Below are 23435 nucleotides of genomic sequence, written 5' to 3'. Positions count from 1 at the left end.
CTTGTAACTGTGCATTTGGTTTCTTTTTCCTAGGTGCAGAACTTGGCATTTATCCCTATTAAATGTCACTCTGTTGTTTTCTGCCCAGCGCTCCAGTCTATCCAGATCACTTTGAATTTGGTTTCTGTCTTCCAAACTATTAGCTATCCCGCCCATAGAATCATAGAATAGTAGTAGGGTTGGAAGGGGCCTACAAGGCCATCGAGTCCAACCCCCTGCTCAATGCAAGAATCCAAGTCAGAGCATCCCTGACAGGTGGCTGTCCAGCCTCATCTTGAAATTCTGAAAAATTGAAAAATGACAATTCTGTGTCATCTGCAAATTTGATCAGCATTCCCTGCACCTCCTCCTCCAAGTCAGTAATAACAATATTGAAGAGCAGTGGGCCCAGGACTGAGCCCTGCGGTACCCCACTCGTTACCTCTCCCCAGTTTGAGAAGGTCCCATTGATAAGCACTCTTTGAGTCCGATTCTGTAGCCAACTGTGGATCCACTGGATCGTTGTTTCATCTAGCCCACTTTGAGCTAGTTTGCTCATCAGGAGATCATGGGGCACTTTGTCGAAAGCTTTGCTGAAGTCGAGGTATATGATGTCTACAGCATTCCCACGGTCCACAAGGGAGGTTACTTGATCCAGAAATGAGATCAGATTCGTCTGGCAGGATTTGTTCTTGACAAATCCATGTTTGCTTCGAGTAATCACTGCATTATTTTCAAGGTGCTTCCAGATGGATTGCTTTATAATCTGCTCCAGAATTTTCCCAGGGATTGATGTCAGACTGACTGGTCTGTAGTTCGCAGGTTCCTCCTTTTTACCCTTTTTGAAGATAGGGACAACATTAGCCCTCCTCCAGTCATCTGGCACTTCCCCCGTCCTCCATGATTTCTCAAAGAGAATAGACAGCGGTTCTGAGAGTTCTTCTGCCAGTTCCTTTATTACTCTAGGGTGCAGTTCATCTGGCGCTGGAGAGTTGAACTCATTCAAAGTAATGAGGTGTTCCTTGACCATATGCCTATCAATCTCAAGCTGCAATCCTGCCCCTTCAGCCTGTACTTTGCCTTTGCCAGGGGGGTCATAGACCCTCTTTTGGGAGAAGACTGAGCCAAAGTAGGAATTGAGCACCTCTGCCTTTTCTTTGTCAGCTGTTATCATTTTGCCATCCTTATTTAATAGTTGAACAACCATTTCTTTCCTCTGCCTTTTACTATGCACGTAGCTGAAGAAAGCCTTTTTGTTGTTTTTAGCATCCCTTGCTAACCTCAGCTCGTTCTCAGCTTTAGCCTTCCTGACGCCATCCCTGCAATTCTGTGCTATCTGCCTGTACTCTTCCTTTGTTACTTGGCCTTCTTTTCACTTCCTATATGTGTCCTTTTTTGTTTTCAGATCATCTCTAAGCTTTTTGTGAAGCCACATTGGCTTCTTCTCTTGTCTTCCACCTTTTCTTCTTGTTGGAATTGTTTGTAATTGTGCCTTGAGAATTTCCTTTTTTAAATCTCCCACCCATCTTGGACTCCTTTTCTCGTCAGAGTCGCTTGCCGTGGGACCTTACTGATCATTGTTCTGAGTTTATTAAAATCAGCTTTCCTAAAATCCAGGGTACGCGTTCGACTGCTCTCGGCTTTTGCTTCCCTTAGAACCAAGAACTCAAGTGCAACATGGTCGCTTTCCCCCAGAGTTCCTGTAACTGCTACTTTATCCACTAAGTCGTCTCTGTTGGTTAGGATCAAGTCAAGGATAGCCGATCCTCTAGTTCCTTCGTCTACTTTCTGTAGGAGGAAGTTATCCACCACACAAGTCAGGAATGTCCTGGAGGGGCCATGATTTGCAGAATTTGTCTCCCAACAAATATCGAGCAAATTGAAGTCCCCCATTACTACTACATCATGCTTCCTTAAAACACTGGCTATTTGCTTTTCAAAAGTTTCATCCTCATGTTCTCCTTGATTGGGTGGTCAGTAGTAGACTCCGACCACCAGGTTCCTTTTATTCTTTGCTTCATTTATGTTGATCCAGATGCTCTCGATGGGGCTACCAAGCTCCTCCTCCTGTATTTCTGTGCAGAGACATGTATTTTTCACATACAGTGCAACCCCACCTCCCTTTCTGTTCATCCTGTTCTTTTTGAACAAGTTATATCCTTCGGTTGCTGTATTCCAGTCATGAGAGTCATCCCACCAAGTCTCAGTTATACCTGTCAAGTCATAATTTCCCTCTTGTATTAAGAGTTCAAGTTCATTCTGTTTGTTTCCCATAGTCTGGGCATTAGTATATAGACATCGAAGACCATGTGCTTCATAGTCTGGCTTTCTTCCTACATGTTTCTGAAAACTATTATTGGGCGCTATTAGAGCTGTTCATGAACTTGAGCACGCTCCGGGAGAAAGCGGAGGACAGGAAGGCCTGGCGTGCTATGGTCCATGGGGTCACGCAGAGTCAGACACGACTTAACGACTGAACAACAACAGAGCTGTTCTCTCCGTTGCAGTGCATGAGCATATGTCCATTGCTACCCCCAACTTTACATCTCCCTTCCCTGTAGGATTCAGTTTAAAGCCCTCCTGATGAAGTTCTTCATGCTGTGGCCAAACACATTCTTCCCATCCTTTGTGAGGTGCAACCCGTCCCTTGCCAACAGCCCATCTTCCAGGAAGTATAGCCCGTGGTCCCAGAATCCAAATCTCTCTCGTTGGCACTACCTTCATAGCCAGTCATTCACCCAGAGTATTTTTCGTTCCCTTTCTGTCCCTCTTCTAACTACTGGAAGGATGGATGAGAAAACTATCTGGGCCCCAAAGTTCTTGAGTTTCCTTCCCAAAGCTTCAAAGTCTGACGTGATTTCTTCGTAGCTCCACTTGGCGGTATCATTTGTTCCCACATGGATGAGAAGAAAGGGATACCTGTCAGTGGGCCTTATGAGTGCAGGCAACCTTTCAGTCACATCTCTAATCCGTCCTCCTGGGAGACAACATACCTGGTGAGTCCACAGGTCTTTGTGACATACTTGGGTCTTGATCCCATGCAGCAAGGAGTCTCCCACTACTACCACTCTTCTCTTCTTCTTGTTGTAGGCCTGGGTTCCATCGCCTCTGTTTGGCTGACCTTCAGTCTCTTGCTCACTCTCATGCAGGTTCCCCTGTGATTCTTCCTCTGCAGGCTGTCCTCCAGTCTCATCCGCAAGTACCTGGAATCGGTTCCACAGCTCCACTGCTTCCACTGGCGCAGTGGCGTCTAGTTCTTCTTCTCCTAACTGTCACCCTTTTCCAAGGAGTATCCTCTACTCCATTTTTCTTCTCCTCAGCATTTCCCACTTCTGCCTCATCTTGCTGTGGGTCTTCAAGCTTCTGGTCTTCCCTTTGCTGCTGTAGTTCCCCCATTCTGTCCAAGAACTCTTCGTGTTCTCTTATTCCCCAGGGGGTCGACAGTCGCCGCTCCGGTCCACTTACTTTTTCTTCCAGCAGCATGATCCTCTTGCACTTGTTGCAGGTGTAGGCCATGTTGTTCTCAGGAAGAAAACAAAAATTGCACACACCTTGCAGGTCACCACCACTGGAGAGTCCTGTCCTTCCATTGCCTCTTTTCCCTTTTTGTGTCTAGCTTTGTGATTGTTCTAGACTAGCCTGTGCCTGCTCCTCTACTCACTAGAGGTTAAAAGCAGAGTCCCGTTGGTGTGGAAGTGTGTGTTACAAGACAAATAAATGGGGGGAAAAAGGTTTGTTAAAAAAGAAAAAAAATGTTAGGGGCCTCCCCCTTGACCTCCCCTGCCAAACTCCCCTGGCCAACTCCTGTTTGCTCTCCCTGTCCGCTCACTCTGGTCGCTCGCTCTCTGGGAGCTTGCTTGCTTCTGTAGTCCCTGGACCAGCTGGAGCAGCTCGCTCTGCTCTGCTCTGCTCTGCTCAGCTGGGAGGCGGGAAGCAGACTGAAGCTTCCTGCCCACAGCTGCTGGGAGTACTCAGGCCACACACCCCCAATTCAGTTGGAGCTCTCAGGAGCACCTGGTGAGCTCACAGCCACTCAGAAGGATAAAGGGCAGCCCCCTGGGCTTCCTGCAGCCCACTTACCTCTTAGCCTCTGTCTCCTTTGTCTCTTCTACCACTGCAGCTACCCTGGCCAACTCCTGTTTGCTTCCCCTGTTGGCTCGCTCTGGTCGCTCGCTCTCTGGGAGCTTGCTTGCTTCTGTAGTCCCTGGACCAGTTGGAGCAGCTTGCTCTGTTCTGCTCTGCTCAGCTGGGAGGTGGGAAACAGCCTCAGTAGTGCAGGGAATAAAGCCCCAGCTCCCTGTTGCCAGAATCTCTGCTTTGAGACCCCCTGGCACCGTACACTCTCACTCCTTCTTTTACAACTTTTAAACCACTGTCCATAGGGACTCATGCCCTTGGTTGTCGTGCCTGGGTTCAGGCGCTCCTTCCCGAGGGTGACTTGTCTTGAAAACCCGCTCGTGTCCTTCTGCTGTGTAGCGAAGACCTTTCGTTCTAGAAAGGCCTTTGAATGAGATGCTTGCCAGCCCCATTTTAATCTGCTTTGCCAATGGTTGCGTTAATGAACTTGTCCTGCTGTTGTTTTATTGGGACTGCTGCGAGCTTTCTGCATTTCTGTATGGTTTTGGTTTTCAGGTGCTCTGCTATTGTGCCTTAACAGTGAGGTTGCTTTATTCCGCAGCTCTTGTTTCTTTTTATTTTTTAGTCTTTCAGTTTTACTGTGATGTTTTAAGCAGCTCTGTTAGCCATATTGAACTTTTGAGGAAAGCGGGAAAATTTTTTTAAAATACACCATTAGATACTGATGGTGTAGTAATTAGAGTGTTGGACTAGGACTGAGGAGACCTGGGTCTCTAGTCCCCTCTCTGCCATGACACTTACTGGGTGAGTTGGGCCAGTCACTAACTCAGCCTCACCTACCTCACAGGGTTGTTGTGAGGATAAAATGGAGAAATAAATGTAAGAAATAAATATAACATAACAAACAAACAAGAAAAGTAAAACCCAGTGTGTTGTAGCGGCTGCTGGGTATGTTGTAAGCTGCACGCTTATACGCGTGTGGTGAGTTGGCTAGGCCGCAGTATCGCCCCACTTCAGCTGGGCCTAGGCACAGCCCATGCTTGCACACAACTGCCTTTGAAGGGGAACATTGGTAATGGTAGTCTGAGCAGTAGCATGGTAGTAGAAGCGTGTGGAGGCGGGCAAATTTTCTGTCAGGGAAGGTTGTCGTTATTGGGGCCCTTGTTAGGGCTGAAAGGCGTTATATAGAAATATTTTAATGTATAAATAAATAAATAAATATTCCTAATAAGGCTTCAGATAACCTGAGGTTTTCCCTGGAACATAGTTTGAAAACAACTGTTTAAAAAAATTGGCAAACTCTATTTTTCTTTCCTGTGGGAAATGAATCTCTCTCTCCCTCCCCTCCTCACCCCAGAGGCAGACAGGCGGTAGCCAAACAGGGCTGTGGCTGACAAAACTCATCTGCAGATGATAATTTGGGGTTTTGTTTTTAACAAGCCCCCCCCCCCCCCATGGTTGACATCTTGACATCTCTGGCAGGTGGCTGATCCTTTTGCTTGCTTCTTAATTTTCCAAAGCAATCAAGGGCAGCAAGTGACATCTGCTGGAAACCATTTCTGTTGTTGATGTTAAGCAAAGCAATAATGATGATGATAACAACAACAACAACAACAACAACAATATATTTTTAGCTTTAGGGAGGCTGCTGAGATTCAGCAAAGGTGTTCCACACATGTGGAGCTGCAGGCCGGTTAGGGCCTTCATAATCTCTTCTTCCCACACTGCTCCAGCAATGCCAGAAGGCTGGAGTCACATGGGAGCAGCCAGTGACACAGTGGCCTGGTTTGCACGTAATGACAACCCAGAGTATGTTGGTTGTTGTTGAATCGTGGGTTATTATTGAATCGTGGGTTGCCATTACATGCGAACCCTGCACTATGGTTTAAGTATAAACCATACTCAGGAAGAGAACCCATGGTTTGTTGTTGGGTTGTGAACTCTGGGTTGTTTGTGGTTAATGATGCATAGTTAAACCGTAGTGCAGGGTTTGCATGTAATGACAATCCAAGATTCAACAACAACTCATGATTCAACAACAACCCATACTCAACCCGTACTCTGGGTTGTCATTATGTGTGAACCAGGTCACTTTCTCCCTTGCCAGCGTGGCCCTTCCTGGGAGCTGATCCAGAAGAACTGTTGTTCTCAGCTCCTCCCATTGACCTGTAGCTCCCTTATTGCTGAGGTAAAGTCAATAAGGGAAAGCTTAGGTAACAGTGATTTAAAGGAACTTTGCCACATCCCTGTCTGGACATCTCTTTGAAAGTTTTAACAGTTTAAAGTTAAGGCAGTGGTTATCAAAAGGGGAGGAAGGTTTCTGGGTATGAGGCACTTGGGTTAAATAATTACCCATATGCATTTTTGATAATAGCCTCATATTAGTCATGACTGAGAGATTCCCAGGTTGCTTGCAAAACCATTGGGTGGAGTGATGTTGTGAGTCCCTAACTCCAGCTGGTGCCGTTTCCTTTATTTGAGGCCCATAAGGACCTGGTTGCTATTCTGGCTATTTTCCCCAGTGATGTGACTGTCTCCAAGTCAATAGCATTCCTATAGGCAACCTCTGACAAACAGCATGATAAAAGTTACCCACATTTGGTTAAACTCTGGTTTAGGATACCAGCCCCCAAACTGAGACAGTCTGGGTAGGGAACCTCTATTCTGTATCCCCACTCCACTCTGTCTTCCTTTTAAAAATTCCTCACTTTGTTTCCACGGATGGATATGGCTGACGTATTTTTCCCTTAGGTTAGAAGCTGTTTGAAAGCCGTGTGAGACTCCCTCAAGGGTCACGGAGAGGTGTTTGCTTCCTTGTTGGTAGCGGGGATACAAGCGGCAACTGCAGCCGGGGTTGTTGTTGTGTGAGTGGCAGATGTTTCATGCCGGGCAGACTTCACGGTGTAAATTTCCAGACGCTCCTTGGGGAGCCGCATTCCAAATGACTACAAGGATTTGGGACCCTTTACAAGGAGATCTTTTTCACAGTCTTGAAATGGAGAAGTTGTTGTCACGTGGAGAGTAAACCTGGTCACTTAAGTTCCCCTTCCAGACCTCAAACAGGGTGATACAGAACTTCCCAGTCTCTCTCTCCCACCCTCCTTTGTCCTTAAGTGTGACGCAAAACATAAGCCAGCTAGCCACCCACAAACTCCCTCCCAAAACAAAATTTATTCAGGGTAGAATTATAGAATCATAGAATAGTAGGGTTGGAAGGGGCCTACAAGACCATTGAGTCCAACCTCCTGTTCAGTGCAGGAATCCAAGTCAGAGCATCCCTGACAGATGGCTGTCCAGCCTCCTCTTGAATGCCTCCAGTGTGGGAGAGCCGACTGCCTCCCTACGGAATTGGTTCCATTGTCATATTGCTCTAACAGTCAGGAAGTTTTTCCTGATGTTCAGCCGGAATCTGGCTTCCTGTCACTTGAGCCCATTATTCTGTGTCCTGCACTCTGGGAGGATCGAGAAGAGATCCTGGCCTTCCTCTCTGCGACAGCCTTTCAAGTACTTGAAGAGTGCTATCATATTTCCCCTTCGTCTTTTCTTCTCAAGGCTGAACATGGCCAGTTCTTTCAGTCTCCCTTCATAGGGCTTTGTTTCCAGTCCCCTGATCATCTTTGTTGCCCTCCTCTGAACCCTCTCCAGCTTGTTTGCATCCTTAAAGTGTGGTGCCCAGAACTGGACACAGTACTCCAGATGAGGCCTAACCAGTGCTGAGTAGAGGGGAACTAGTACTTCCCGGGATTTGGAAGCTATGTTTCTATGAATGCAGCCCAAAAGAGCATTAGCCTTTTTTGCAGCCACATCACCTTGTTGGCTCATATTCAGCTTGTGATTGACAACAATTCCAAGATCCTTCTCGCTTGTAGTGTTGTTGAGCCATGTATCCCCCATCTTGTAACTGTGCATTTGGTTTCTTTTTCCTAGGTGCAGAACTTGGCATTGATCCCTATTCAATTTCATCCTGTTGTTTTCTGCCCAGCACCCCAGTCTATCAAGATCTCTTTGAATTTTGTTTCTGTCTTCCACAGATTGGACCAGACAGACCAGATTGCTCTGGTTGGCAGACCTCCGGCTTCTGCTGGAAAATAAAATAGGTCTTCCCAGTTCTGAATTACACAAGCAGAATTCAGCTTGGGCCAGCAATTCTTTGGTTAACTCTGTGGGGAGTTGGAGAAAGGAGAAGCCTAATACCAAATATGGAGAATATAGCAAATATAGCAATAGGCACCAGACACACCTACAAATACTGCTTGGGTTAGAAGTGAGAATATAAACAGTGCTGATGGCAGACTGGCAATGTTACTGAGGGAGAGATTTTGGGGGAGAACGGAGGTAGAGCAGAGAACGGGAAAAGAGTGGAGGGGAAGGGGTTCTTCTCCTTCTGGGGGATGCTGTGCATAATGAGATTGTCCTTGGCACCAGGACATTGGGGTTGCTTCTGTAGTGTGGGCCTGGGGGCAAACAGAGCCCTTGCAAGTCCCTTTATGAGCTTTTCTCTGACAAGGGCTCAAAGTGGAAACATAGGCCCTGCCAAGTGCTCAAGTTCCCCAGTGGATCCCTAACTAAGGGCGCAATGCTATGCATGTTTAGACAGAAGAAAGTCCTACAACCAGCATAGCTGGCTGGGGAATGCTGGAAGTTGTAGAACTTTCTTCTGTCTAAACATGCATAGCATTGCATGCTAAATCAAATGCCAGATAATAAAGACAGAGAAGGGAGAAGTATACTGGGGAGGAAAGGGGATAGAGTTGACCAGGAAAGAGCTGGAGCAGCCTGGGCAGACCTTAGTTGGCCTTCTCCAAATTGCACACAGGCTGCACACTGAATTCTAGTTGTAGGTTTCTCCTCTAGCAGGGTTGAGGGATGTTCGGTCCATGGACTGAATGTAGCCCACAGGCGAGATTCTCCATCCAACCTGTGAGCTTCTTCCCCATGACCCATCTCCTCTCCAGCAGAGAAAAGCTCTTATCTCTGATCAGGAGCTGATTGGAGATAAGAGTTTTTCCCTTCAGAGGAGAGTGGGTGGGGCCTGTGGGAAGAAGCTGCTGAGTGGTTCAGTCCTGCTTGCTTCTCAGTAGATGTGCAGAAACCTTGTCCTGCTTACTTCTGAGTAGGCATAAAATCAGTAAGAATTGCATTTGGCTCTGTCCGTGTTGCTTTTGGCCTCACGCATTTGCATTTGGCTCTGCCAACAGATGGAATGCAGCCCCCAAGACACTTTCCAGATTGGAATTTGGCCCTTGGACTGAAAAAGGTTCTTCACCCCTATCTTATAGGGTCAGTAACCTAGTGGAGGGTTTTTCTCAAAATCAAAGAGGAGGGTACCTTTAGCATTAGTGAAACTGTCTTTTTCCCACCATGGGTGAAGGGTGTAATGCACAGATGGTGTGCAAAAGTGGGTTCTATATGCACATTTTAAGCAGAAGTCTCAAATTTTAATGTGTGCTAGTGTGTTTACCCATATTGGCAACACTGTCAGCTCTGAACTGGCCAATTCAGGGTGTGCCCTGGATAGCTTGATTAGGTCAGGGACTGGGCTAGAGGAAGGCATCTGCTTTGCATACTTGCTGAGAATTTTGCCTAGTGAGTAATTACAGCAATTAATTCATTACAGCCAGTCAGCAATTAAAAACGGCAACTTTCTTGTCCTGGCTGTCTCTAAGCCTCTGCTTATCTAGCCTTCCCAGACAAAATGGAGATCTGGAGTCAAGGTGATACTTAAAAAGACAGCAAGGCTGAGCTTTCTCAGTTACAGGGCTCTTTGGGGCAAAGATTGTTCATACCTGTGCTTGTAGGGAAAGTAAATGGATGAGTAGGAGGGATCCTTTGCTTTTGGTGTGGTGCTGATCTGGAGCATTCTTTTTCCCTTTCCACCAGAGCAAACTTTTACTCCTATAGAGGATGTGCCCCCTCTCTAGGACGGGATCCCTTTCACCACGGATCATGCTCCCCACCTGTGTTCCATTTAACCCCACCACTTTGCTTTCTCTGAGGAAAAAAAGGCTAGCTCTGCTTGGCTGCTGTCTCTACCCTGGTACTCGTATCTTGTACAAATATTTGACTGAGAAAACACGTCTTTTTGTGGGACGCAGCCACAGCAAGCGATAAGGGCTGTCAGTTTAAATGAAGTTCTTCCCGTATCATCTCCAGGAAGAGCATATTACATCCCAGTTCTCAAGGAACACATTTCCCTGCTGGAAAACTGCAGTGGTTCCCTGAATGTCATGCTGATTATCTACACTCCCGGGGGTGCAAGAAATAAGGCAAGCAAAAACTGTCAGGTAAACAGCCAAGTAGTCAATAATGCAGGATCAGCAGCCTGAAGAAAGAATGGTTGCCTAAGGGCACAGCCCTAACTAGATGGGCAGCCGCCTCTGTCCTTGGAGGCGACCGCCTATCCAAAGCAAGGCAGGAGAGGCACGGGGGGATCGTTCCCTCTGCGCCTCTCCTGCCTTGCTATTTTTTGCTAGATAGCCGTTTTCGGCTATCTAGTGACTGGGGGCCGACTGGGAGAGGAAGCTGCCGTACGACACACTGGATGTGTCATATGCGCAGCTCCGCTCTCTCCGCCCCGGAACACCCCCCAGCCCTTTTCAGTCGCTCCGCGCTCCTCTTGTGAGCGTGGAGGATGGGGCTTCTATGCACTGCCTCCAAGGCAGCGCAGACGAGGGGGGCGGTCAGTTTTCCAGGAACTGGCCTCTGAGCGCGGGCTCTGAGGTTGGTTCCTGGAAATGAGCATATCCTGTGGCCCTCTAGACAGTGTCTAGTGGCCATAGGATTGCTCTCTAAAACTGTTTGCCAGCAGCCGTTTGTTGCTTTTGTGTGTGCATGCGCAAAGTCTGCTGAGATGTTTTGATCTGGGCACAGCATGGCTATAGCTAGGACCAGTTTGGGATAGGCCTGGCCAGCCTTTGCACTTTGGGATGAGTCCGTAGAGTCGTTTTCAGCAGTAAAGTATGAAGAATCTTGCACTCAAAAAACCTGGCTGCAGCCTGCCCGCCTCCTGTGCCTCAGAACGTCTCATTGCACCCTGAGAAAGGGAACTGCCCATGGCCATAGACAGCAAACAGGATCCCTAAGAGGGCTCCTATGTGCACCTGCACTTTTCTGCTGCTGATATGCATGCGCCTGTGTGCGAGAAGTTCAGGACAGCAAGGTATCCCCCCTCCCCATTTCCCAGTTTTATCCTCACACAACCCTCTGAGGTACGTTAGACAGAGATAATCACTTGGTGAACTTCATAGCCCAGTGGGGAATTTGAACTCGGGTCTCACTGATCCTAGTCTGACACCCCAGCCGCTCTGCCACACTGACGTCTGTGGCATGGCATTAGAGGTAGTTCTCGGAAACATGCTCCAGCGGAGCCCCGCGTGCAGTGATTGACAGCAGCCATCATTTCTGCGCTCTGCGTTCCACAGACGCTCCGCTTCAAACCACTTGAGCTCCAGCGTGGCTTACTGGTGGAGGGGAGGTTACAGGAGGGGAGGTGGGCAGCCTGTTTGCCTCTCAGCTGTCAGCAGCCGAGATATGAGACAACTGAGCTGTTTGCTGTGAACTTTCTCACCCTTTTCCAGAAGAGGGGCTTGAAATCTTATTGAGCCCCCGAGAATCTCCCCTGGGAATGTATTCAAGCTTCGAGCAGCTGTTCAGCAGAGGGAAGGGGAGGAAAAAGGATCTGTCCGTGATTTTCTTCCATTATTCTGCAGAGAGCAAGAGGCCAGTTTGCAGTTGCTGTTGTGGAGCTTGAAAAACTCTGCCATTCTCTGCTCAACCTTTCTAGGGAGGGCCCATGTGCTGCATATGTTCAAGGGAAACAAAGGACCCCGAACGAGGAGAGCCTTTATAACACCCTTCATTCTTTATCTCATAATGAGGATTGCAAGCTTTAACCTGTTTAATCAATAGATTAAGCAGTGGAAACATTGGTTGGTGGGGAGCAATTTTAATCAGTGAGGGGATATTGTAATCGGTGAGGCTGAGAATTCAGGGTACACTTGTTTGCTTCCAAAACAGTTGCGGCATCACTGCAAGAAGGAATATGACAAAGGAAATATTCAGGACTGCCTCCCCTTTTAAGAACAAGCAGGTTGCTTTTGTTGCTGAAACTATGGACTATTTTGTGCTTCCTTCAACATCTTGAAAAGACACCAGTGTTGACATTGGGGTGACATGCAGATTTGCTTAAACTGAATTGAGTCGTCAATGGATTGGGCATTCAACCCAATTTTTTTTTAACAGATAACAAGCCCTTGTAAACACTCAAGTTTCTGTAACTTTAATGGGTTGGTGGACCTGATCCTGTAGTTTTGTGTTCAAGGTCAAAAAAAGGGAAGGGGGAATAAGGGCAAGAGAAAGTGGAGCAGTAAAGGGACCGTAGCTCAGTGGCAGAGCTCAGGCTTTTGATGCGGAAGGTCCCAGGTACCATCACCAGTATTTCCTGTTAAAAAGAATCAGGGAGCAGGGCTGGGGAAAACCCTTCACTGTCTGAGACCCTGGGGAGCTGCTGTCAGCCAGTGGAGTAGCGGGACCAGGACTCACAGGGCCAAGACAATGACATCCTCTGCCACTCCCCTCAGACTTACTTGTTCCCTCTGAGCTTAGCTGCAGTCCTCACAGTCGGGGCCAGCCCTAACATTAGGCAGAGTGAAGCAGTTGCCTCAGGCAGCAGATACTGGGAGACAGCAGCAAGGTGTTGGGGGAGAGACCTGTGTGCCATGCGGGTTGGGCTGCACCTCCTAAGATAACCTGCTGCCTTCAGGTGAAGTGGAGGATGCTGACCTGTCATTGTGTTGAAGACAGATTCATCTGCCAGTCCAGTCGGCTTTTTTACATGGAATGGGAGGGGGCGCCATCTTGTTCTTTGCCTCAAGCAGCAAGATGTCTCAGGCCAGCCTTCTTGCAGTAGCTGGGGGGAAATGGAGTTTCTCACCAATGAATACGTGCAGGCACACACAGAGATGGATCAACGCTGCTGCCAGCATTTTTGGACTCTCCTTGGGGATGTGGCTACAGGGATTGTCAGGATGAGTGCCTGCACATCAAAATGTATCACTATGCCACTGCTGCCAATCAGAGACATTACTGGGCTAGAGAGATAAATAGTCTGACCTGGTATGAGGCAACATCCTATGGTCGTGAGAGAGGTGTTCATAATGTAAATGAGTGTGAAAGATTAGGGTGGGGGATGAGCAAGGGGTCTTGACTCCAGTGATGCAGGAATCTGATGCGTGCCCAACTAATTTCAGAAAAGAGGATTTGCATTCCACAAGGGCCCACACATGGAGAACATTTGAACATTTGCAAAGCAGTTACCAGTTCTTTGTTACTTTTTTGAAAGCTTTAGGGTGCAATCCTATGCATGTTTAGACAGAAAGAAGTCCTACAACAAGTTGTAGGACTTTTTTCTGTCTAATCACACATAGGATTGCACCCTTAATCACAAAAGTCATAACTGGGGCAAAACATATAAACATATCAATGATACATCATACATTGAGAGTTGTGTGTTGTCCCCCCCCCCCCCCGATAGATATACCACACAGGTAAAACATATTGCTGAGATGTTGATTCCCATAAGTAATAGAATAATGTCATACATCATAGAAACTGTCTTGTAAGGTCACAGATTTTAAGACACACATGTCAGTCAGAGAGAGTCAGGTTGATTATGGAGGATGGTATGATGAACATTGATCAGAGAAACCTAGTTCAAAGCTCCACTCAGTCAAAAAGCTGGAGGTAACCCTGAGAAGGTCTCTAGCTCTCAGCCTGACTTACTTCATAGGTTTGCTGTGAGGATAACATGGGATAACGTTCCCCCACCTCCTTCACACTATACTGATATGTTTGAAGAATGGGTTACAATGAGAGCCATTTTTCAGCATTCCATCACATGAATGTGAAACCCCACCAGGAAAGGGCTATGCATATAAGATCTTGAGTCTCTGCGGCTGGGGTTATCAAGACCACGCTGAGACTCCTCTCCAATGTTGTTTCTGAGTGGCAGCATAACTGGAGAGCTCTTCCTTGCTGATGGAATTCTCACTAAAGGCTGGAAGTGTCTCTTTCGATTGTGTTCTGCCCCACACACAATTAATATACAAGATCTTCCTTCACACGCAAACTCCACATCCAAAGCAACACTGGACTTGGAGAAACTGGATTTTTTTTTAAACAAAAGTTTGGTTTGGTTTGGTGAGAATGTTCTGACTTCTTTTCTCTTTCTGGAATTTGTCGCACTAGGTTATCAGCCGCCAGTGACAGGGGATGTCGCCATTGTTGCTGCGCCAGAGAATGCCACAGTGGTGGTTGGAGAGAGCGCCGTGATGGAGTGCATGGCATCTGCCAATCCCACGCCATTTGTCTCTTGGATACGGGAGGGTAAATGAAGATAATCACTCTTTTGATGCCGAAGAGGCGACTCTGGGACCCTTTCATTTTGAAATCCATTAAAAGAGGAACGCACTCAGATGAGTGTTATAAACTGCAACTGAATATAGGAAGGCTCAGCTTGCACTGGCTGAAGTGAGGCTTCTGAGCTGAGCTTGCCAACTAAAGCTAAAGTGGCACAAAGCATGCAATTTATTTATGTTGTTTGATCTGTAAAAGATATGAAATTCTAGTTACTGGATGCCTTTTGATCTAAATCAGTCACAGCCAATATTGAATGACGCCCCAGCTTGAAAGGTCGGGGCGCAAGGGTCGGGCCTTTGACGGGCCTTTTGTAGGGGTTTTGCAGGGCTGGTGGGAATTTTGACGCATCTGTTGGTGCTTTAGCAAAAAATAACTCTTGGGTTATCTTTAGGATTATAAGATGTGATAAAGATCACTGAAGTCATTTGGGGTGGGAAGAGTGGAACAGGGTATGTGTCTGTTTTAAAGAGATGTGGCATTTCACTATTGAAGGAAAGGTGGCATGTGGAAGTAACCAAAGGCTCAAATTTGACAACAGATCAAATGGTATACAAACAAAGGGCAAGAGCAAATCGGTCTAAAATTGCAGGTTTGGAGATCAGTCAGGCATTTAAAGTCAACTATAACCCAAAATATTGCTGTATGGGAGACAAATTTTGATGAATTGTTGTAAACATGCCCTTTCTTCTGTATATTTTGAGTGCTGAGCATCCATCCATTGATTTTTGCAAGTTCCAGCCATGCCGACGCATCTCCCTGATTACTTGGGGGACATTTTCACAGTCTTAAGTTGGCTGCTGTAATGTAGATCAGAATGACTCTGTGTCAGTTTGGCCCTCTGAGTAAGGAGAAATAAAATGGTGTGCAAAAGCTGAAAAAGCTAAAATATTTAGGGAAGATATGCACTTCTTAGATTATAGTATGCAGTTTTTCCGTGTTGATATCCCACATATGGATTTGGTGGTGTGTGTCCCCACTACTTTTTATAGATGGGAATCCCATTTCCACGGATGTGATTCTGTTGGGACGGACTAATCTCCTGATTCCCCACACCCAGCTTCATCATGCGGGAGTCTATGTTTGCCGTGCCAATAAACCCCAGACCAGGCAGTTTGTGACTGCTGCAGCTGAGCTCCGAGTCCTTGGTGAGAACAGAGAACTCGCCATTTCTCTGCATCCGTAAAATTGTCTCGTTGCTTTTGTGCTATCTTCAGGTGGACCTCTTGGTTATTCCAAAGACGAATGTTGTGTGTTTTTGCAAGATCAGTATTTCTTGAGCTTGCTTATAGGGTTCCCCCCCCCCCTTGTGTTTATTTTTCCAGGAAGGAGCTGGAGGAAATGGTTTGGGTTGGCTTTCCTTTCTTTTGTCAAAGGGAAGATGTATTGCTCCTGCCTCAAAGATTAGGCTGGAAGGTTCCAGTCTACTTTAGGGGGGAGAGTTTGCCATTTATTTATATGGATTATATTAGGGGTGGGGAACCTCAGGCCAGGGACCAAATCTGGCCCTTCTGGGGTTCCAGTCTGGCCCTCTGGGATTCCCCCGATGACCAATACCCCCTTCTTCTGGCCCCACCCCCTTTCTCTCAACCACTGATTGTTTGGCAATTTCCTGGCTTTTGAGAAGTTTTTTCCCCATTCTAAAGGGTTGAAATTTTTCTCCTAAGTCTTCGTTACTGACAGTAAGACCTTTAAACGAAAATATGCTGGCACTTTTGATACTTTGGGGGCCACATTTTTTCCTGTTGGCTCTGCCCGCCACTGGAATGTGGGCCATGAGAGCTGCTCCGAAACTGAGTTTGGCCATCCAACTGAGAAAGGTCCCCCATCACTGTATTATATCTATACAGCCCCTTCTGGCTCTGTGCTTCGAAGAAGAGAAGACTTCACAGTCACCCAAAGTGCTAACTGAGTTCTTCTACCTCCCAGCTCCCCCTACCATCTCCCAGGCTCCTGAAACCATTTCTCGGACTCGAGCCAGCACCGCCAGGTTTGTCTGCAAAGCGGAAGGAGAGCCATCTCCCAACATCCACTGGATGAAGAACGGGGAGCCTCTTCTGCCCAAAGGACGGGTGAAGATACAGAGCAGTGGCACCCTGGTGATCAACCAGATTGGGCTGGATGACACTGGCTACTACCAATGCGTGGCAGAAAATCACCTGGGCATGGCGTGTGCTACTGCCAGGCTGGAGGTGATTGTACGGGAAGGCCTGCCCAGCGCTCCTAAGAGGGTGTCGGCTAGTTCTCTCTCCAGCACGACCGTCTTGGTATCCTGGGAACAGCCAGAGTTCAATAGCGAGCAGATTATTGGGTTCTCACTGCATTACCAGAAAGCTTTGGGTATGTAACCTGTCTTCTGAAGGCACACTGTTCATACTAATTATAGCTCAGAACTTTTTTTTTTTTTGGGGGGGGGGGTTATTGAAATGAAATAGCTCAGCCTTCCCCAACCTGGTGCCCTCCAGAGGTGTCTTGGACTTCAACTCCCGTCACCCTCAGCTAGCATAGCCAGTGGTCAGGAATGCTGGGAACTGTAATTTAAATATCTGGAGGGCACCAGGTTGGGTGTGAGCACTGTAAATCTACTAGTCATGAGGTCTATATGCTTCTCAGCATCAGTTGCTGGGGAACATGGGCGGGAGGGTGCTGTTGCACTCATGTCCTGGTTCTGGGCTTCCCACAGGCTTCTGATTGGCCATTGTGGGAGCAGAATGCTGGACTAGATAGACCTTTAGTGTGATCCAGCATGGCTTTTTTATGCTCAGACGTGCTTATCTGTTCCTTACAAGGCAAAACATGCACGCTTACTCAGATGTAAATCCTGCTTACTAGTTACTATGTTTAGGATTGTAGGATTGCACCCTTAAAACCATTAATGGGGATTGAAAACTGCAACTTTTAAAATGTATGGGCTAAGTCTTCATTGTTTAGTTGATTGGTTAGTTAGACTGATTGATTTTAAAAGGTGTCCCTGAATAATCAGGACAGGGTATTTTTTTAAAAAGTCATTTATTTTTTAATATGATTTAGAAAAACACCTGGATGGCAGGCCGCACTTTACAAGAGACCTTCTGCTTTCCTTTACATGGAATGGAATACCTCTTCTAAAGATGTGATAGCCAAGAATGGCTCTTCTAAAAGCAGAGGGAGAATAGCTTTTTTTAATTTAGACTCCTTTTTTTAATTTAGACCCCTTGGTTTTATTCCTATGTGGATGGATGGATGGATGGATGGATGGATGGATAGAGGTGTAGGTGACTGATCAATCAAGAGATTAAACAACTGACATTCATATGACTAATTCACTATTTTATTTTTTAATTTGGTGACAGCCTAGTTTAGGATTTCAGAGGCTAGTTATGTGAATTAGTTAACCCTTCCCCAATTTAGTTGGAGATGATGGGAGTTGTAGTCTAACATATCTGGAGGGCGCCTGGTTGTGGAAGTCTGGCTTAGCACATTTTAACCAACCTACTATTCATACATTGATGATTATTAAAGCAATTAGTAAAAGGAAGGTGGCTGAGTTAGTTGAATTTAGTTCCCATTAAAATCAGTGTGGGACATGTTAGCCATGGCTTAAGTTCCATTGATTTCAGTGGGAACTAAGTTCAAGTAACTTCACCTGGATCCAACCCAGAGCCCACCTGTCTCATCTTCCCACCCCAAATTCCCCATTTCCTTGCATGGGAAGGAAAGAGTTTTCCATATTCTGGATTAATGTCAACAGTTTTAATCCGAATTTATTTCATGGGGCAAAAAAATATGAAAGCCTTGTGTTAATCCCCTATGACTGTAAAGTCACTCTTCCCCAGGGTTGAACCTCTTTCAGCCTGGGGAATGGATTTCATTATGGAGAAGCTTTCAAGGGCTGCATTCCTGTGGTGGGTGGAGTCAAAGGCAAAAGAGGCGGGGCCAACAGCACCAGCATGTTGTCACTTAAAGCTCTGACCAGTAATGAAGCCTTAAGAGAGACATTTCAACCTTTTAGAATGGGGAGAAAACTTCACCAAAGCTGGGAAACCACCAAATGATTGGTAGTTGGGGGAAAGGGAGAGGGGCCAGAGGAAGGGGTGTTGCCATATGGGGAACCTTGGAGGGCTGGACTTGGGCCCCAGGCCTGAGGTTCCACGCCCTTCTTCTACCCTTTAGTGCCATTTGACCCACTTTTCACAATTTAGTTTTCAGATTGTACTCTTGACCTGCAGGTCAATTAGTGCAGAATTTACTGCTCCGTTGTTCTGCCCTTATGATGAAAATGTGGATTGAAATCCTGTTTCACTCCTAGGTGTGTGTTAAAAGGTTGGGAGCAACCCCTGTCTGAAGGCAGCTAAGTGGTGCTAAAAGCAAACTAGGATGAAAGATGCATTGGACCTTTTGCGAGCTTCTCGGAAGAAGCTAGTTTGAAGAAAGGACAAAACGTTCTTCCTTTTTTTGTCTGACAGCGTTGTGTACCCTCTCTAGGCACCGACAATGTGGAGTACCAGTTTGCAGTGAATAACGACACGACAGAGTTTCAGGTCAAAGACTTGGAGCCCAGCACCAACTACATTTTCTACGTGGTGGCGTACTCGCAGCTTGGAGCAAGCCGGACCTCCTCTTCCATAAACGTACAGACTCTGGAGGATGGTTCGTAGAATATGAACAGAAGGGGCGTTCCCAAATGGCTTTCTGAAGCAGGAGGTGTACGAATCACAGAGTTGGCCCGGTTATAGTATGGGGGTGGGTCCGCTTGTTCAGCAGCGTGAAGTCTTGTGACTTGAATTGTTAAAATGCATTGCAACTAGGTGAGGTTAACACAATTTACGTCTTGTTCTCATGAACCTGAGAGATGCCAAACAGCCGATGGATGGGAGCTGAACAGGTGAATGGGAGTTTCAAATAAAAGGTTGTTCCGATGCATACGGTTCATAATTAACCTGTGGAACTCCTTGCCATGGGATGTTGCACTGACCAGTTGCATAAATACCTTTTAAAAACAAGGTAAAGCAAGATTAAAAAAAGATTGTTAAAAAGATGTTCAGGACACCTCCCTTTGTTATTTAGTATGACAGTAAGATGTTTAACTTCCATGTTTGTCAACCGTATACTTCTGGCCAAGAGGTGATAGGGACTAATGCCATCATTCCGTACTTATTAACTTCCCTGTGTGATCTAGCTGGCTGCTGTCAGTAAAGAGAACACCGAGCTAGACAGGCCATTGATCTGACACAGCATGTAATTCTTATGTATCCTTACAAAGCGCATCATCAAATATCAGGAAAATGCCCTGCAAGCAGTTTGAACTATGGCTCAGCTCCTTGATCTTTTTGAGTGCTCAGCTTCATTTCTTGGACATGCAAAGTAATTCCAAAGAAAGTTCTCCTGAGAATATGCCAAGTGCCTTGGCCTCTTCCAAGACTAAGCAAACACAGGTGGCTCACAGATATCTGTGATTAGAAAGCAGGATCAGATGAAAGTTGTGAGCTCCCAAGCCAGTGCAACCCCTAGCAAATAGTGGGGTTAGGGACATAGGAAGGAAGCTGCCTTATACTGAGTCAGACTGTTGGTCCATCAAGCTCAGTAATGTTGACACTGACTGGCAGCATCTCTCCAGGGTTTCAAGCAGGGGTCTTTCCCAGCCCTACGTGGAGATGCTGGGGTTCAAACCTGGGACTGTCTGCATGCAAAGCCTTCCACAAGGCTTGTGTTTTTGTTGCCTGCTTGGGGCTGCAAAAACATGGGGTGTGTGCGTGGGGGGTCAGGTGGGGTGGGGTGTAGAGTCATGACAGGCCCTGATACACCATTGTGTTTGGCTTGGTGGCCTGGCTTCCAAACAGGCTGGAGTTCTGGTCCCTCTCGTTTTTAGAAATGAAACTGCACTGTTTTTGGAAAACACTTCTGTGTGAAAGGAGAATAGCTGGCATTTTTCTCCCAGAGAAAATAGGCCAACTGAGGAAATTGCAGAGCATGTCCCCAAGTCAACGAAGCCCTCCAGGTTCAAATGCATTGTCTCCAGCTGAATGAGCAGTGTTTTGCTCATTTCCTTTGTGATGAGGTAGAGTCACTGGTTTTGTCACTTGCCTCCCAGTTCCCAGCGCGGCTCCTCAACTTTCCCTTTCAAGCACAACACCAACTGACATCAAGGTGACATGGCTGCCTCTCCCTCCAGAACTGAGCAACGGGAGGATCACCAAATACAAAATTGACTACGCCCCACTCAAGGAAGGTGAGGAAGAGGCAATTCTGATGCAAAAATGTGGCATGATGGAGTACTGTTAGTGTAAAATAAAGGCCTGTATAAGCCACAATAGGAAATTGCGAGTGTGTTTGTTCTGATAGCTCAGCAATGTGAACACCTGAACATGTGTTAGGAGGTTTGGCAGGGGCACTACACAGACACTAGTTTAGGTATCTTGAGAAGGTGGAGGCCTGAGGTATAGAGTTAACAGCTGTATATAGGTATAGGCAGGTGGGAGTGTCAGAGAGTACAGATGTTATGCCTAGATAGTCTCTCCTGGAGGACTTGCCTCTGCCAGGTAAGCTGTAGCTCCTAGGGAGGGGCCGGTCTTCTCAAGAGTAAGGAGGGCTTGCTTGGGGGGACCTTCTCCTTTGCTCAGTTGCTGCCCCACTGAATTAACACCTAATTTTACCAAAACTGAACATCTGAGATAAATTTGGGTAAAACATGAGAGGAATTCTGAGGGAAGCTAATCAAGCTTTGATAAGACAGGAGAAATTCCTCAGAATAGGGGTTTCATTCTTTTCTGTCTTCCTCCTCTTCTTCTTATGGCAGCAGCAGCAGCAGCATTCTGCCTTTCAGTGTTGCCAGTCTCAGAGCAGCTTACAGAAATACAAATCAATAACAATAAAATAATAGCATGAAAACCATTCAAAACCAGTTAAAAATAGCCAAGCAATTTAAAAAAACCATGTTAACAGTTGAATTAAAACCCACATTAACGTTTTCAAAAGTCTGAGAGAATAAACGGTTTTTGCCAAAAAGGTATACGAGCGGACACTGGGAGAACATTCTGTAGGCAGGATGACACAACTGAGAAGACTCTTTCTCCAGTCACCCGCGCCCCCAACTTCCGCATGCACAGGCACCTGGAAAAGGGCCCCAATTTAACATAGGAGCAGGTTATGTGGCAGTAGGTTAGGCAACCTTTTTCACAACTCCTAAGGAGCAAACCGGATGTGACTGGGGCAGCCGTGTTTATTTGGGGATGGAGTCTAATTTAACATCACAAAGGGCTGCATAGGTGGGAGAAGCTGAACTTTCCCTCACCTTCGTTCCATGTGGTCTCTCTCACCAATGGCTTTGGTCCCAGCCCAGCTTGATACTGGACCAGGACGAGAGAAAAATGCCTGAAGCCACAGGAAAGTTAGGGCATGGTGTGCATGTGTGGGAGGGTTTATTTAATAGTCTTCTTCTTTATTTAAGGTATTTCTATTCTGTTCAGCTCCTCCCAAATCGATGCAGATGTCAGACCTGGACTGGGAAGATGCAGGTTCAAATCCACACTCAGCCATGAAGCTCACTGGGTGACCATGAGCTAGTCACTATCTCTCCAACGAGTCTACCTCAGAGGGTTGTTGAGAGGATTAAGAGGGAGGTGGGAAGAAATATGTATGCCACCTTTCCTTGGAGGAAAGGAGGGATATATATTTAAATAAATAAATAAAATTATACATGGCTTGGGCAGACATAAGAATAAGCAAATATGGTTCCTCCTCACATCTAGTTTGGTCCGTAATATACCGTGGAATTCTGCCTGGAGCCAAAACTGAGGTGAGCAAAATTTCCTGCTTGACCAAAATGTCAGAGGAATTTTGAGGGACACTAAAATGTTTCAGTAAGATGAATGACATTTCTCAACTTCTTAACCTGAGGGCTTTACTGTGTTCTATGTTGTAATTAATGGGCATTTCTGCCTGCAGCCTTTAGACACGCAGGGTAGATTACAAGGACTAGATGTTTGTAAAAGGTGTTGGGCTCTATTTTTCTAACAGACCTGATTTCCTCAGCTGAGGTTGGTGCCAATGAGACACAACTCGCCCTTTATGCCCTGCACCCTAATAAAGTCTACAAAGTGCGGATTGCAGCAAGCACTAATGTGGGCTACGGAGCCTCTTCAGAATGGACACAGCATCGTACCCCAGATAGAGACAACCAGACTCACGGTACATTGCTTCTTGTTTTACCTCAGCCCATTTCCTCCTTTGAGCTTAATGTCAGGGCTCCGTGGGACACGAGCAGTTCTGGGCCTGTAAGTGCAGGATTAATTATTAGGAGGTTTGTGGAAGCCAGGAGGCTTTATAGCCAAGAACGAAGCCTGAGGTAAGTGGTGATGAAAGGCTGAGTTTGTCTGTATTTATTTATATATCACCCAAGAAATTGTTTCCAGAGTGGTTTACAACTATAAAAAAGAACAAGTGCGAGGTTAAAATACAAGAATAAAAAAACTATGAGATATAAACAGCAGGTAACAAAGCCAAAGAAACCATACTTAAAATGCTTGAGTGAATAAGGGAGCAATCCTATGGCCACTAGACACTGTCTAGAAGGCCATAGGATTTTTATTATTTATTTATTTATTTATTTCATTTCTATACCGCCCAATAGCCGAAGCTCTCTGAAGCTCTCTTCTTTTTCAGTTTCTGGGAGCCGTTCCCAGAAACTGTGCTTCCCACCCCCTCACCTACCCCCTCCTAGCCGACGTTCTCTCCACACAGCTACATCTCACTCAGAAACGGAGCGTGGAGATGGGGAAAAGGGGGCAGTCCTGGGGGCAGGGAGGAGAGGAGACAGCGGAAGCCACATTATGCAGCTTCTTATGTACCATGCGGCCTCCCCCCCGCCACTCCGAAGCTCCCCAGCTACACAGGCGAAATTGCCTGTCTAGCCAAAAATGCAGGGCAGTTGGAGAGTGGAGGTGAGAATCGGAGGCTGACGACTATCTCCGTAGGATTGTGCCCTAAAA

General features: G+C 46.5%; 1 protein-coding gene across 1 annotated transcript in view; it reads left to right on the top strand.

Annotated features, from left to right (window-relative positions):
- The window catches only part of IGDCC4 (immunoglobulin superfamily DCC subclass member 4), a 118869-nt gene that overhangs the window by 63315 nt on the left and 32119 nt on the right, over positions 1 to 23435 (top strand). The window contains exons 5-10 of the mRNA XM_084816455.1: positions 14302 to 14439; positions 15462 to 15617; positions 16399 to 16809; positions 18934 to 19098; positions 20540 to 20677; positions 22465 to 22635. Coding sequence (XP_084672581.1) covers positions 14302 to 14439; positions 15462 to 15617; positions 16399 to 16809; positions 18934 to 19098; positions 20540 to 20677; positions 22465 to 22635 — 1179 coding nt within the window. The remainder of the gene's footprint in view (positions 1 to 14301; positions 14440 to 15461; positions 15618 to 16398; positions 16810 to 18933; positions 19099 to 20539; positions 20678 to 22464; positions 22636 to 23435) is intronic.

Source organism: Heloderma suspectum, chromosome 11 (assembly GCF_057233095.1).
Source record: "Heloderma suspectum isolate Gila_16-S chromosome 11, 16-S_ref, whole genome shotgun sequence".
NCBI classification, from domain to species: Eukaryota; Metazoa; Chordata; class Lepidosauria; order Squamata; family Helodermatidae; genus Heloderma; species Heloderma suspectum.
The sequence above is the reverse complement of the archived record's forward strand: the minus strand, read 5'-3'. Positions and strand labels throughout refer to the sequence as shown.